The sequence below is a fragment of the Chionomys nivalis genome, chromosome 8 (genome assembly GCF_950005125.1).
Source record: "Chionomys nivalis chromosome 8, mChiNiv1.1, whole genome shotgun sequence".
Classification (NCBI taxonomy): Eukaryota; Metazoa; Chordata; class Mammalia; order Rodentia; family Cricetidae; genus Chionomys; species Chionomys nivalis.
This window is the reverse complement of record NC_080093.1, coordinates 55264192-55279507: the sequence shown is the minus strand read 5'-3', so window position 1 is coordinate 55279507 and position 15316 is coordinate 55264192. Positions and strand designations below refer to the sequence as shown.

General features: G+C 53.8%; 1 protein-coding gene across 17 annotated transcripts in view; it reads left to right on the top strand.

Moving 5' to 3' along the window:
- Brsk2 (BR serine/threonine kinase 2) overlaps positions 1 to 15316 on the top strand; it is a 51744-nt gene that overhangs the window by 21518 nt on the left and 14910 nt on the right. For 16 of the 17 annotated variants that reach the window (XR_009057568.1, XR_009057567.1, XR_009057566.1 and 13 more), the window contains exons 2-12: positions 8832 to 8926; positions 10010 to 10095; positions 11441 to 11581; positions 11778 to 11894; positions 12420 to 12453; positions 12607 to 12675; positions 12796 to 12942; positions 14237 to 14268; positions 14566 to 14730; positions 14917 to 15014; positions 15088 to 15238. Coding sequence is in view for 14 of the 17 variants with exons in the window: in XM_057777784.1 (XP_057633767.1) it covers positions 8832 to 8926; positions 10010 to 10095; positions 11441 to 11581; positions 11778 to 11894; positions 12420 to 12453; positions 12607 to 12675; positions 12796 to 12942; positions 14237 to 14268; positions 14566 to 14730; positions 14917 to 15014; positions 15088 to 15238 (1135 nt within the window). In the remaining 3 variants the exon portion in view is untranslated. Of the gene's footprint in view, positions 1 to 8831; positions 8927 to 10009; positions 10100 to 11440; positions 11582 to 11777; positions 11895 to 12419; positions 12454 to 12606; positions 12676 to 12795; positions 12943 to 14236; positions 14269 to 14565; positions 14731 to 14916; positions 15015 to 15087; positions 15239 to 15316 lie in introns of those variants that run through there. The other variant, XM_057777791.1, reaches the window with a different exon arrangement.

The following is a 15316-nucleotide window of genomic DNA, read 5'->3' as shown; positions in this document are numbered from 1 at the left end:
GTCTATCACCTCCATACCCTTAAGGCTGCCTCCCACTCTGGGTTCCCTAGCATCAGATGAGTCTTGGTGCTGGGCAAGAGTAGGGAGGGCCAAGCGGGGAGAAGGTGCTCCTGGGGGAGCTCCAGTTCACTCTCAACCCTGCCTTCCAAGCAGCCAGCGGAGGAGTTGTGAAACCTTCATGAGAGATGTGGCAGGATGAGGAACACGTTTACTAGAGTGGGAACCCAGCAGTGGGAACTTTGCCAGCATGTAAAAGGGAAGAGGGATACAGAACTCCCCCGCTCCAAAAAAACCTTGGTATCTAGCAAGGGCAAGAAATGGCCAAGACCCTTGCCCTCCTCCAGTGTCCATGCTGCCTTCCAGTGTCCCTATCCTTTCCCCTGACCCTCTGTCCTCTATCCTGGCCTGAGAGGCCCAGGCATTGGATGGGGTGGGATTAGTGAGCACTGTGGTCCCTTGTTACCCAGGGGTGGTTTAGCTACGGGACTCCCATCAGGAAGGATTCTGGAGCTGTGGTCACGGCTGGGGATGTAAAGGGGAGCTAAGCAAGCTATTGCCATTGAACCTTGCCTCCTTTTGCTAAAGAAGAGCTCAGCCTTGCCCTCCTGGGCTTGGGAACCGGAGGAGGTGAAAGCAAGTTTGATCTGGCCAGAGCTCTGCTGCAGTGGATGGCTGTCCCCATGCCTGTCGATCTGGCCAGGGCACTGCTGCCGTGAATGGCTGCCCCTATGCATGTCTACCTGTCATCTGGAGCTCTTTAGGGATTGAACATTCATTGTTGTTGTATGACTGGTCACCCTGACATTGAATGACCTAGGGTGGCAAACACCATCATCTCCTGGTCCCTGGTGTCAGGACTTGGGGAAGCTTTGCAGTGGCCTTGGCCTAACTGCAGTCCCAGCTTAGCTGTGACCCTGCCTTAACTGTGCCTTAGCTGTGGTCCTGGCTCACAGTCTGATGAGGTTCAGCTAGGATGTTGTTGGGAGGTGAAGGCCACTCCCTCCATTGCTCAGGGCCAGAGAGCTACCGTACAAAGCCCTTATTCCTCTGCAGGAGTCTCTCAGCAGAGCAACTCCCCAATGGTGGCCATGTTTCAGGGACCCATGGCGCAGAGAGGGGCCTGTATAGGGTGTGGCTCAAGCAGTCTGGCTCATTGTGGGCTTTAGGGAGGCCTGCTGGAACAGTGACTGAGTGGATGGGAGAGCTGAGACCAGGAAGGTTGACCCATAGGGCAGCTGTGGCTATCTATGCCCAAGGGACCTGCCTCCTTAACCTCTCTCATCAGCATGGTGGCTGGGGACCTGGATGGCTGCTTCCTCCTGGCCATCCTCCTCAACTTTAGGGTCAGCTCTTTTCAGGAACCCATGGGAATCCAGCCAGCACGCACGTGTGTGTGTGTATGTTGGGGATGTGACCTGCAGTAATAGCTATGAGACTGCTGGTGGTGCCTGCTCTCTGAGCAGAGCCTGCAGAGTTCTCTCAGGACATTCAAGGACAGCTGTAGGCTGGCAGGGATGGCTTCATCTGCTCTGCTGTCAGTGAGACTCTGTGCATGATGTAGAACATCTGCCCCCTTCTGGCAAGGGTGGGGACTCCATTTCTCAGGCAGGTGTCTGTCCTGCATCTTAGCAGACACTTCCTCAAGGACTAGGCAGCCTGGCCAGGGCAAGATGGACTCTGCATTGTGATCTATTTTCCCAGGATGGCATTGCCCCCTGCCAAGCCCACATAGGCTGGCTGACTGTGAGTCCCATCTGTCACCTCAGGAAAATGGTAGCCACTGCCCCTTCACACGCCCACAGTGCTGCCTACAGAGAAGTAAAGGAAAAATGGGCCATCGTGTGCTACAGTGGTTGCCCTGGGAGCTGAGCCTCCCAGGATAGAGCCAGGGGTCTTAGGATAAGGTGCACTTGGTCCCAGAGGCAAGTTGGTCACTTATGGGGGGAGGTCAGGTGATACTTGAAGCATTCTTCTCATGAGCACTAGTTTCAAAGCTAAGGTTGGGAGAGGTGCCCTGTGCTGGGCTCTACTGGAACTAGAGGTTGTATGCTCATCAGCTGACTGGGGCCAGCATTCAGGTGCATCCTGCCTGGTGATAAACCTCACTCCTGAAAACCCTCAGAGGAGACTGCTGCCAGCCACTCACACACTGCACCCAAGCACGAGCTAACTGTGCAAGACCCTGCCCCCAAGGCTGCCACAGGCTAAGCAGCATTGCCCCCAGCCTACTGCTTTCAGCACCAAGGACAGCAGTGCAGCTCCATCCTCCCAGCACAGCCAGGAGGCAGCTCAGCCACAGCCTGCCCCCTCCATCCTCTGCCCTAGTGTTGCATCTGACTACTGGCACTTTGCCCTGGGCAGAACTGACTCCTTTCCACCCTCTGAACCAACTCTGGCTAGGAAAGGAGTTGGCAGAAGCCAGGTGGGTCCCCAGGGTGACCTCTAGGCTGATGAGCAACCTCATGGGTAGTAGTGGCAGGGCAGATGCACCCAAGTGTGTGCAGACAGGTGCCTAGAAGAGAGGTGCCCCCCACACCTGGCTGTTCCTGTGTTCCTGATACCTGTAGAGAGATGAGTCCACCTATGATAAGGCTCCAGAGAGGCCAGCGAGGACACTAGGCAGAGTATCCTCTTTGATGGCCCTCTGAGAGTACTAGGAAGGGATGACTCTTAAGAATGACTGGTTAGAGATGGCCTAGGGGATAGGAGAGGAGGGAAGAGCACTTGGCCCAGGTCTCACTGGACTTGGCTCCTGGAAGCCCTGACTAAGGTGCTGCCTTTCCTTTACACTGGTCCCATAGTGCTCATGGGGATAGCCTGATCTGGGCAGCACCGCGACACTGGTGGCTTCTAGACAGCCATGCCCTGCACCTGAGCGCCACTGGACAAAACTCTAGGAAGTCAGCATTGTGGGAAGTGACCTGGGAGTCTGTGGTAGTCATGCCTCCCTATCCAGGCTATTTCCTTGGACCATATACTCCCAACAGCAGGTGGCCCACATGCATGTGCCACACCCAGGGCCTTGTGACCTCTGGGTTCCCATCTGCATAGGGTAGGCAGTATGCTGTAACCTAGTCAATCAGTCCTGCACTGAGGCCCCCATGAGGTGAACAGATGGGGTCTGTGTGCCTGTCACATCATTGGCAAGAGCAGTGTGGGTGGGACGGCCTGAGAGTACCCTGTGGGAAGGGCTGATGGTCATTGTTCCTCTCAGGTGATGGCAGACAGGTCATACCTCGGCTTTGTAAGGAGAGTGACTTGGAGAAACCAGCATCCTTCACAGAGGGGAGCTGGGGCTGGGGAGTTTGACCCTAAGCCGAGGTCTGTTGAGTCTGTGTACACCAGGAGACCCTGGAGCACTGGGAGCTTGAGGGCCTGAGAAGTGTAAGTGCAAGTGGATGCAGCTCATGTTAGCCCCAGGCAGACTCTTCACACATGGGCAAAAGGCAGCCACGTTCTTCACCAAAGTATCCAAGACTGGTTTCTAGGCCATATACTAACATTCTTCTTCTCTGAAACCTCTTGATCCAGGCACCCACAGTTGAAATTACATTCAACACCACAGTCTTCCGTGTTCCTATTAGTGTGGCCCATTAAGCAGCACCTAAAGCTTTCCATCTGCTTTTCTAATCCACGGTGCCAAGGTCCATATTCCTCCAAACAAAAGCATGGTCAGGCCGATCACAACAATACCCCAGTCTTGAGTACCAATTTCTGTCTTAGTTAGGGTTTCTTTTTTTTTTTCCTTTTTTTTTCTTTTTTTTGGTTTTTCGAGACAGGGTTTCTCTGTGGTTTTGGAGCCTGTCCTGGAACTAGCTCTTGTAGACCAGGCTGTTCTCGAACTCACAGAGATCCGCCTGCCTCTGCCTCCCGAGTGCTGGGATTAAAGGCGTGCGCCACCACCGCCCGGCTTAGTTAGGGTTTCTATTGCTGTGAAGAGACACCATGACCATGGCAACTCTTATAAAGGAAAACATTTAATTAGGGGCTCACTTAGAGTTCAGAGGTTCAGTCCATTATCATCATGGTGGCATGTAGTAGTAGGAGCGGCGGGCTGCTTCGCGCCACCCGGCTAGCTTTACCGGAAATAATTACACGGAAACTGTATTCTTTTAAACACTGCTTGGCCCATTAGCTCTAGCCCTTACTGGCTAATTCTCACATCTTGCTTTAACCCATTTCTAATAATCTGTGTCGCACCACGAGATGGTAGCTTACCAGGAAGATTCTAGCCTACATCCGTCTGGGGTTGGAGAATCATGGTGACTGCCTGACTCAGCTTCTTTCTCCCAGCATTCTGTTCTGTTTACTCCACCCACCTAAGGGTTGGCCTATCAAATGGGCCAAGGCAGTTTCTTTATTAATTAACCAATGAAAGCAACAGATTAGAAAGAAATCACTCCCACATCAGTGGCACATGGTGACGAGCGGGCAGTCATAGTGCCGGGGAGGTAACTGAGTTCTGCATCTTGCATAGGCAACAGGAAATGGTTTGTTTCACTGCGTGTAGCGTGAGCAAATGAGACCTCAAAGCCTAACCTCATAGTAACACACTTCCTCCAACAAGGCCACACCTACTCCAACAGGGTCATACCTCCTTTGGGGGTTATTTTCCTCAAACCACCATGGGGTGGGGGGTACAGTCTTGAAGGTAGCACTGGAACCTGGGGAACAAGCAGAAAGTTGCAGCCATGTGCATTTTCTAGGTGCCCTGGCCCAGTGTGGAAAGACTGAGGGAAGAAACTGGCAGTAGGTTATAAATGGACCGTGCTTTCCCAGTTGACTTGATACCTCTGCAGAAATATTGTGCTCCTTACTTTGAGAAGGACATCAGTTATGAGACATGCAGGCACATGCTGCACCCATGATTGGTGCTGCCACCCAAATGGACGTTCTGTCTCAGGACAGAACATCTGTAGACTGCCACCTCTACCTCTCCAACCCTACTGCTATGGCCTGAGGTGCTGGGAGTTACAGAAGGTCCCTCCCCAGTGCTGACATTGTCACCTACCTAGTGTACACTATCCAAATCACCAAGCAGCAGACTATTCTGGCGGCTGTTACTGGACAGTGAGACATGTTCTCTGGCCTTTGCACTCATGGTCCCCAAGGCTCAGCCCAGTTGGGGTCTTCAGAAGGATCATGATGTATAAGAGAGGCCAGCAATGGCAGGGCAGGAGGGAAGAGGCATTGGATCTTAATCTGTGTCCAGTGCCCTTAGGCACTTGGCCATCAGCCAAGGACTCCTGCAAGTTCATAGGGAGCCAGATCTGCCTCCCAAATGGTGGCCCCATCCTCTTCCATCTCCACTACCCAAAGTTATCCCCGGAGTATCCTTGAAGATCACCTGGCTTGATCCACAATTAGGCTTGTTCCTTCCTATCCTCAACTGAGCAGTTCTTTGGGGTCATTGGAGTCCAAAGAGCAAAGCAGAGTGCCAAGCTGCTACTCCACACCCCCTAGAAAATTCCCAGCCCACATGGTAGTGTCTTGCCCCTGTTCTGTTGTGTAGCTGGGTAGAGGACAGGTGTATTTGGAAGGCCATCCTGTTGCCCTCACTCTACCACAGTCCTTAGACTCTGCCTCTACTGAGGGTCACTGCTCAGAACCCAGTCACCATGTGCTACCTGGGCAACTGGGGGCCTAGTCAGGGCCTGCCTAACGCCTGAGTTGACCAGCTACAGTTGCATATCTGCCTATCTCCCCCATTCCCTAGTCAGACTCAGAAGTCCCAGGTGCCTGTGGGTGGGAGTAGCTCTAGAGGGGCCTGGACCCTTCACACTCATGTCAGAGTCACCACTGGAAGAAGCCGGGGGACCCTCCTTAGAGGCTTGGAAGCCCCAGTCCCTTTGAACCTGCTGCTGCCCTTGCAGAAGCAGGGCACAGTTGGAGCTGGTGGCTCCTCTTGCTTCCAGCTCAGCCCCACCCTGGCAAGGGCCCCGTGTAATTATGTGTGACATGGTATACTTTCCTTTTCTATGTAAGGCTGCATCTGTGTGAAGACAATAATTAGAGATAAAATCACAATTGGAAAATAAGCCCCAGCAACTTAGAGGGCTGGGTAATGAGGGGTGATCATGGGCTTCCTGCCAGAAAGCCGTCTGTCCCAGAGGCTGCAGGCCAGACAGCAAGGCTCCTGAAGGCATACTCCCTACTCACTGCAACAGGAAGGAGCAGAACTGCTCATAACCCAGACATCTAACCCCAGAAGATCCCCATCTGCCCCTATTCCTGAGGCAGGACCCCATTTTCCCTCATGAGACAGGGAAGGAGTGGCCTAAAGTATCAGGAGAGCCTTACCAAGGAGAAGCATTGCTATGCTAGGCTATGTAGGAATATTCCATATACAGTGATGGGGAATGGGCTTTCTGTGCATACTGGAAGCAAGTGGAAGAAAGAAGGGAGGGGTCCAGGACAGCTTGCCCACTCCTTAGCCTACTGCATCTAGAGCTACTCGTTGGTCACACATTCCCTGAGCAGGGGTCATGATCTCATATTCCCAGGAAGCCCCTAAAGAAAACTTGGGGCTCAGGGACACCGTGTTCTGGTCCTCTTGGCTTTTAAAAAGCCAGCTAGGTAGATGCCACAACCTCAGTTCCCCCACCTCTAAGTGTGAGGCAGTGTCTGATACACAGCTATGTTTGGCAGACATTGGAAATCACACTGGATGGAGATGACAGCATTGCCTTCTTACTATTTGATGCTCACTCCATATTAGTACCATGTCCTCCCAGTTCCTGAGGCAGGACGACATTTTTCTACATGTCTCTCATGGTGCCTGATGTCTGGCTGGAGGGCTGCATGAGTAGGGAGCGCACACATGTGGTGTTGAGTGTGGGTATGTGTGCCCATCCATGTGAGGGTTCTGCTGTATGTGCACATACATGGGAGGCTGAATGTGTATGTCACATGTTTGTGACGGTGAGGACAAGGGCATGTATGTAGTATGTAACTGGATATGCATAAGTGCATTATGGGGGAGGTATGGGTGTGCACATAGCCATATAAGGTTGAGTGTGCCTGTGGTGTGGACTAAGAGAGGAGGCGAGTGCCATATCTGCCAGGGCCCGGCATGTCCCATGAGGCCAGTTGGTGGACATCTCATGGTTTAGCTGCACTAGTGGTTAAATGGCTACCAGGTATTCTTGCCAGCTGGATTGTGATGAGATATGGAACTCTTCCTGTTGAGACTCCAGTGTTCCCTCTTCCTCGCATGCTGATATATACAGTCAGCCGAAAGACAGCCTACCTGCCTGGAACACATTGGAGGAGCCTGCCATGCTCTGTCCTCCCTGTCAGTCTTCTCTTATCCCATCTGTGGGCAGAACAGCCATGTTTTGTCCTCTGAGCTCTCCTGAGGGGACATGTTGTTTCTGGGTCATGCTCATCTCCTGCTTTGCCCTTGTGGCCTTGTCCTTCCACAAGTGGGCCTTCTAGGTTTGCAAGAGTACTTCATCCTGGGTCAGGAGGCTTTATCACTTGTCATACTGTCATTCCTCATTTCTCTTGCACCTGCAGTCTTCTTGGGGGACTGGATAGTTTTACCAAGTCTTGGGTACCTTCTGGCCAAGAGCAGGTGACCTCACGTCTTAGTGCCTTGGCCAGTGCCACAGCCCAATTCGTGACTGAATTATAATATCAGATGATCAGTACCTTTGCCCTCCTGGCTAGTTCTCTTTCTCCCCATCTGAGTGTGAATCACAGGCATTCATGCTGGATCAAAGACAGCCAGCAGGAGGCACCAGAGCCTGTGCCAGCCCTCAGAGATGACTTCCCTGGCTACGGTGTCCCACTGTGGCCACCTCCTAGCCTGGGATCTCACATGGCAGCCTGGGCTTTCCCCATCATGAAAACTCAGCTCTGCATTTAGATACCCAGGACCCCAGCTCCAGATGCATTCTGAAACCACATCTCTGTTGTGACCTTACTCAAAACATGAACTGTCTTTCTACACATTTATCTGCTTTGTGTTCATTTTTTGCCCTTTTGTATATTACTGCCATGTGCATGAGATATGCACATGCATATACATGCACATGTCTGTGAGCATGGCGTATGTGTTTTCTTATCAATTTACAAGAGCCCTTTGATTTGATTTGATTGGAAAGTTAATCTTTTGTGGAGAAGGGAGACAGCTGCCCACATCAGAAATGCTTCTGGCCCTTACACTACCTTTCCCCTGGTTTTGCCCTGCACTATTTCTATGTGTCCTGCTGTGGCTCATTCTGTTGGGACAGTATCTGGACACAGCCTGAGGTGGAAAGAGCAGTCTCTGCCTCATGGCTGCGGATCTTGATCCAGCTTTGCTTCCCACTAACCATCATGGGTCCCAGAGAGGACCTCTGCTGTCTCTTCCAGCCTGCCTAACATCCATGTGCCTCATGAGACTCCAGTTCTGGGCACCAGCCTCAAGATAGGTAGACTCCTCCGTGGGGAGCATGTCGAGGGACTGGGCCTGACAGGACTCTGGGGCACAGTCTACAGGTGAAGCATCTTGAGTAAGATTGTGTTAGAGGTCAGAGTGTCTCTGGACTCAGAGCATGTTGTCTCTTCAGCTGGGGATGTGCTTGGCCCAGGGGAAGGGCTCTGGTGACCTGGGACAGGGGCAGTGATAGTGGCACATGAAGACCTCAGGTTTCAGGAGGAATCTGGTTTTAGTGCAGTAAGCCACTTTCCCGTGGATCCATTCTGATGAGTGAGCAAGGTAAGGTGATTAATGGCCAGGATCTGACAGACTTGGAAACGGCATGTCAGGAGTTAGGATGTGGTCCCTGCTATCTAAGGTCGAGATAAAGTGGTGCTGGGATTAGAATATGGCCTCTCTCCTACAGGCCTGGTGAAGCTGGGAATCCACTGTGTCACCTGCCAGAAGGTCGCCATTAAAATTGTCAACCGTGAGAAGCTCAGTGAGTCGGTGCTGATGAAGGTGAGGCAGTGGGCTGGGGTAGAAGGGTTACCACCTGGAGGGATGGGCCTAGGTATCTGGGACTGACGTGGGTGGCCTCTGTCCTACCTTTCACCCTTGCTAATCCATGGGATCCTACCCATTGCTGCTGGTGCAATAGCAAATTAGCTCCTGGGCTATTCCATCCTCAGGAAGGATTCCACTTGGCCTTGACTGTGTTATCCCAGAGAGGTCCTACAGTGGACAGTGGTGGTACTGGAGCAGCAGACTGGACATCAGTCCTCTAATTAGAATGAGGAAGTGTTCCTTGCCTCAGAGACCCCTCCTGCCAGGACCAGGCTATCTTGCTCTAGCTCCTGATGTGGAGAAGCTTAGAGACCTGAATGGGTGCCGGTTATAGGAGAAGACAACAGCTTAGGTGGAGTGGAGGGTTTGGGGCATTGGTGGGCTGATCAGTTTTGAACTGGAGACACACTGGATGGATATATCCAATGCACAGGGGTCCTGAGGTAAAGGGCAGGGTTTGGGTACTGAGAACATTATACCCATGGGATCATATGGGGGTTAAAGACTCTAAGGATAGAGAGGCCTATGAGAGGTTAGTGCCTATTAATAACTTCTCATTGCCGTTGCCTATATGGGGCCAAGATGACTGAGGAAAGCTATGCTCATCAGAGTTCTAGGCTTAAGCTCAGAAACAGACAGGGGAGGAGTGGACTCTACCTTCACTTTTAAGAACAGTGACATCGTGGAGCCTATAGAAGAGGGACCTGTGTTCTTACACAAGCCTGCCACACAGTTCCACACCCTGCATGTGCAGGTGCATACATCCCCTGTACACAAAAGCAGCCCCCTACACATATACACAGCACACTCACCTACAGCTCTGTCCTGGTCCCCACTGTCAGCTTATGTAGAACCCCTGCCCAAGGCGTTTATCCTGGCACCTGGGATAACAAGATCCAAACTGCAGATATTGCTTCTCTCCAGAGCTCAGCCCCAAATGCAATGCTATAACCCTGGGGAACAATACATGTAGGCCACTGCAGGGCCTGTTGAGTGGGCCGTGGTCGGCTGCAGGACAGTGACGTGGTTTCTCTGCAGGTGGAGCGAGAGATTGCCATCCTGAAGCTCATCGAGCATCCCCATGTCCTGAAGCTGCATGACGTCTATGAAAACAAAAAATATTTGTAGGTATTGCTGGGCCTGGAGAGCTGGGGAGGCCAGGGTGGGTGGCTGCAGAGGCCCAGGCTGCTCTTGTGCTTGGAGAGCTGGCTGTGTCAGTGTTGCCATCCGGCGGAGGAGGGGCTCTCAGCCCTAGCCACAGTGGCGACAGCTTCATTACTACTAGGCTGTGGCTGGTGCTCCTGGGGATCCCCACACTGTTAACTTGAGGGCAACAATGGGAAGGGCTTCCCTGGAGGAGAATCCAGGGTCTAGGGCCAGTAGAGTTTGTTCCCTCCTAATACTGCCCCCTACTGAATAGGGTGGGGATACATTAGTCTCCACCTCTCACTGCCCTGCAAGACCCAGACCCTGTGAGACAGCCTGGAGAGAGGGTGGAGCTGTAGCTTGCCAGGGTCGTTTGGAGACCAGCAAGCAGGGCCGTGAGTGATGCAGATTGGGCATTGCATGAAGGGTGAGTTTGACTGCTGTATTAGTTACTATGACCTGACAGGAAGCACCTTGAGGGAAGAAAAGCTTATTTTGGCCCTTTTGAGGCTGTGTGGTGGGAGTGAGCAGAGTGCCAGTCTCCACATTTCTGGGAGTTGGGCAGTTGATAATCCCGGACCTCCATGACAGGCAGGAGGGACCTGGGGAGGGGCTGTGCTGAGGCACTGCTGAGCCTCTGCCACTGTATCCCCCAATGCTGGTCCCAGTGTGGCTCCTCTGTACGATCTGCTTTGCCTCCCCAACTCCTACTAGATCCCACAAGGCTCGCTTACAGGGCTTGGGACCCCAGGTCAGCTGACGTCTCGGAAGGTCCCCATCCCAGCCTGGGTTTCTGTCCAGTACCACTGATGCCTGTCACCACATGAGATAGCTCCCGTCTACGTTACTGGCTGCTCTTTGTTCCCTCCCTCGAAGGTCTTGCCTTCCCCATCAGACCATATCCCCTGCAGCCCCTGCATCTTCTTGGTCACTTCTTGAGTCCTGTTATAAGCTAAGATGCTAGGGGACTGGGATGTCATTCTCCAGTTATCCTCACTTCCCCCACAGAAACCACTCTAAGGGACTGATGCAAACTGGGCAGGGAGGAGATGGCAGGCCCTGCTGGGTCAGCCTCACTCTGTTCTGCCGTTTCCACACCTAACCCTCTGCCCAGCTCCAGGGGGTCCATATGGTCTTCACTGGGACCCAGCTGCCTGGTGTGAGAGCCACCAGGAGCCACAGTAGGTATCCTGCATGGGCCCTCCTTAAGGCCTTGCTCTGAGCCCTGCACCAGGCTTCTTTGACTAGACAGCAGGAGGGCAGGTAGAGGCTATGTATCAGGCCATGATGCTGGCACTGATGTTCCCCTGCCCCATTCCACAGATACCTGGTGCTAGAACATGTGTCTGGGGGGGAGCTGTTTGACTACCTGGTGAAGAAGGGACGGCTGACCCCCAAGGAAGCCCGCAAGTTCTTCCGGCAAATCATCTCTGCACTGGACTTCTGCCACAGTCACTCCATATGGTGCGAGCCAGGCCAGGCTGGGTCAGGCCTGCATCTCAAGAGGGCAGTGGGGTTCCTATGGCCATTGAAAGGCTTCATCCCTATGGAGGACAGGGGAACATCTCAGGAGTTTGGAAAGGGGAGCGGTCCCTATCAGGGAGTTGCAGTGGGGAAGGGGGCCACGTGCATGTAGGCTCACCTGGGTCTTACTCCCCAGCCATAGAGACTTGAAGCCAGAGAACCTGCTGCTGGATGAGAGGAACAACATTCGTATCGCAGACTTTGGCATGGCATCCCTGCAGGTGGGAGACAGCCTGCTGGAGACCAGCTGTGGGTGAGTGAGAGGTGCCCCACAGGCCCAGGGCATAGCCCTGGGGGTAGATACCACAGCCATTGCTGCCCAGTCTGGACACGTTTTGAGACTGGCCTGTGACTGCAGAGCCACAGGACATTTTAGTGGGAAGCCCAAGGACTTTCTCCCAGCACTAGAGCTGGACTGGGGGCAGAAGACAGGACCCCTGTCCTTATAGTGGGCATGTGGGAACTCTTCGTCTAGCACCAGCATCTTCTTTCAGTGGTAGGATCTGGGGAAACATTTTACTGGGCCTTCTCTCCTGGGTCTGGATAGATGGGCAGGCAGGTCTGAGTCCCCAGGCTCCAGACCTCCATCTTCTACCAGAGCATACAGGGTATTTAGATTGGGTGACTTGGTCTCAAAGTCATTCATCCTTCTGGCCTGTGGACCTCAGATGCGGGCTTCCTAGGGCAGGACTCATGTGGAAAAAGCCTCAGGGAGGGTGTAAAGATATGGGCTGTGCACCCTGGCCTCCTGCCCCCTGACCTGCTGTTTTGCCCTTAGATCCCCACACTATGCCTGTCCGGAAGTGATTCGGGTAAGCAGCCACTGGGGTCCCTGTGGTGGAAGGGCCCCTTATCCTGCTACTGCTGAGCGAGTCACAGCTCAGCTGCCTTTCTCAGACCCACTCCCCCACTAGATAGACCCACTCTGCATATTGCCAACACCTGGCATTGCCCTCCTCCCACAGGGCGAGAAGTATGATGGCCGCAAGGCAGATGTGTGGAGCTGTGGTGTGATCCTGTTCGCCTTGCTGGTGGTGAGCCCCACTCACCTCACCTTGTTCCATTCCCCCTGCTCCCCACATCCTCTCTTCCTTCCCTCCTCTTATGCTACCTCCCCATGATGAGTGCCGTCCTGCTGTCCTGCTTACCCACAGGGGGCTCTGCCTTTCGATGATGACAACCTGCGGCAGTTGCTGGAGAAGGTCAAGCGTGGCGTGTTCCACATGCCACACTTTATCCCACCAGACTGCCAGAGTCTCCTGCGTGGCATGATTGAGGTGGATGCAGCTCGGCGCCTCACGGTGCGTCCTGCTTAATTCCTCTGCCCTAGCCAGAACTTGGGTACCCACGGGGAGCCAGGCCCTGCTGCATTCCTGTTGCCCCTTCTTCACACTATCTCTGGACCTGTCCTTTCCTCAGACAGCTCTGTCCTGGTGGGGTTAAGCTTCCATCTCTAGCACTTGCTCCTGGGCACTTTAGGGAGAAAAATGTCTCTGAGGGTGGGGCTTCCCACCTGTGCCTGTGTGTGTACTGCAGGCATGCCACATGCACGGTGATGAGTCTCTGTGTCATGCCAGGTGGATATGCGCCAGCATGGATCCATGTTTGCTAGCATGTGTGCCTAGGTGTATATGGGGGAGCTGTGTGTGAGATTGCACAGCTACATATAGGGTGAGTGAGCCCATGTGTGTGTTACTTACACATATAGTTGTATATATCTAGGTGTGTGTTGGGGGGCTGTTACCAGCTGTTGTGAGGGAGAGTATATGCCCAGCTTGGGAGCATGTGCCCAGCTGTGTGCAGGGTGAGTCCTCAGATGTATGTCATCTATACACACCAGTATGTGGGTGCAAATGTGCATAGGTGTGTAAGGTGCCTGTGTGTGTGTTATCTGTACACAGCTGTGTGTGTGCCCAAGTCTGTGTGTGGGGGTGGACTCTGCCAAATCTTTGGGAGCCTGTGAGTGGTTGAGAGTTTGTTCCCCTTTACTACCATCCTGCCCTCTGACATCCTTGTGGAATGCCTTCTGGCAGTGTAAGCCTCACAGCTCCAACAGCTATGAGGTGGGAAAAGGTGTGAGGGAAGCCCCAGCAGTTGGTTTTGAACCACACAGCATCTGCCCATGTAAAGGAAGCAAGGTGCCCTGTGGGCTGGCCTTTCTAGAATAGATATCATCTGCCCCCTCCCGCAAATCTAGCTATCCCTGTCTCTGAGTCAGGATGGAGAGAAAGGTGTAGTGGGCTACCTCAACCTCCTGCCCGCACCTGCACCCAGCCCCTCCCAGCCGCCTGGCTTTGCCTCCTGGACTGGTTCCTCACTCATGCCCTCTGATCTGGGAGGGCCCAACCAGGCAGGACAGGTGTCCCAGGGTGCTGCTTGCTTCCTTGCCTCTCTTCTCCATGAACCCCTGACCCCCAGCCTCTCCTTCCCTGGCTTTATTTCCTCTGCATCTGGGGTGGGGCAGGGGTAGGGATGCTGGCCTGGGCCTCTGGGAATGCAGCCCCTGCCCTGCCTTCTCCTGTTCTCCCGCTCTGGCCCCCACCTCCTAACGTGGGCTCCCCCTGGTACTAACCCCCTGTTTCTCTTTCCTTGTAGCTAGAGCACATTCAGAAACACATATGGTATATGTAAGTAGCTTCTCTGCCCACTAACGCCTGCTTTGCCTGTTGCCGTGGCCTGCAGGGCCTGCTAGGAAGGGGGGAGGGTGCCAGCCAGCTCGGGGGCTGCCCTAGCCTCACTCTCCACCTCCCTGAGCGGCTGTAGCAGGATACAGGAGGTCTGCAGGGCTGGGTGCAGGGACAGCAGCAGGACTTGGGCTCACGTGAGGGTGATCTCTCGCCCTCCTGGCCACTTCAGGGTGGGTGGAATGGTTTCAGAATAGGCCAGAGATGAGTGACTGCTGCTGGGTACCCTGTCGTCCACAGAGGTGGCAAGAATGAGCCAGAGCCGGAACAGCCTATCCCACGCAAGGTTCAGATCCGCTCACTGCCCAGCCTGGAAGACATTGATCCCGATGTGTTGGATAGCATGCATTCGCTGGGCTGCTTCCGAGACCGCAACAAGCTGCTGCAGGACCTGTTATCTGAGGAGTATGTTGGAGTGGGGGTAGGGCTGGTTTAGTCACTGGACTTCATGCCCCAAGTTCTAGCTTCTCTAGGGAGCATCCCTGTGGACTGTTCCAGGCAGGTGACCACAGCCAGAGTTCCTACAGGGCCATTGTCAGGTATTCCATGTCACCATATGCCCACCTTCTTGGCACCTCTCACCTGCTGCAGGGAGAATCAGGAAAAGATGATCTATTTCCTCCTCCTGGACCGGAAAGAACGGTATCCCAGTCATGAGGATGAGGACCTGCCTCCCAGGAATGAGATAGGTACAAAGCTTCCAGCCCACCTTGTGCCCCTATTCCTGGCTTTTGGCGCAGCCTGACCTCAGTCTGCACACAGACCCTCCCCGGAAGCGTGTGGACTCCCCGATGCTGAACCGGCATGGCAAGCGACGACCTGAGCGCAAGTCCATGGAAGTGCTCAGTGTAACAGATGGTGGCTCCCCGGTGCCTGCACGGAGAGCCATTGAAATGGCCCAGCACGGCCAGAGGTATGTGCCTGCCTGGGGCCCAAGCCTCCTTCCTATTGCCCTGGCCAGGGTAGCATCAGGTTCTTAGCCTCCTACCCT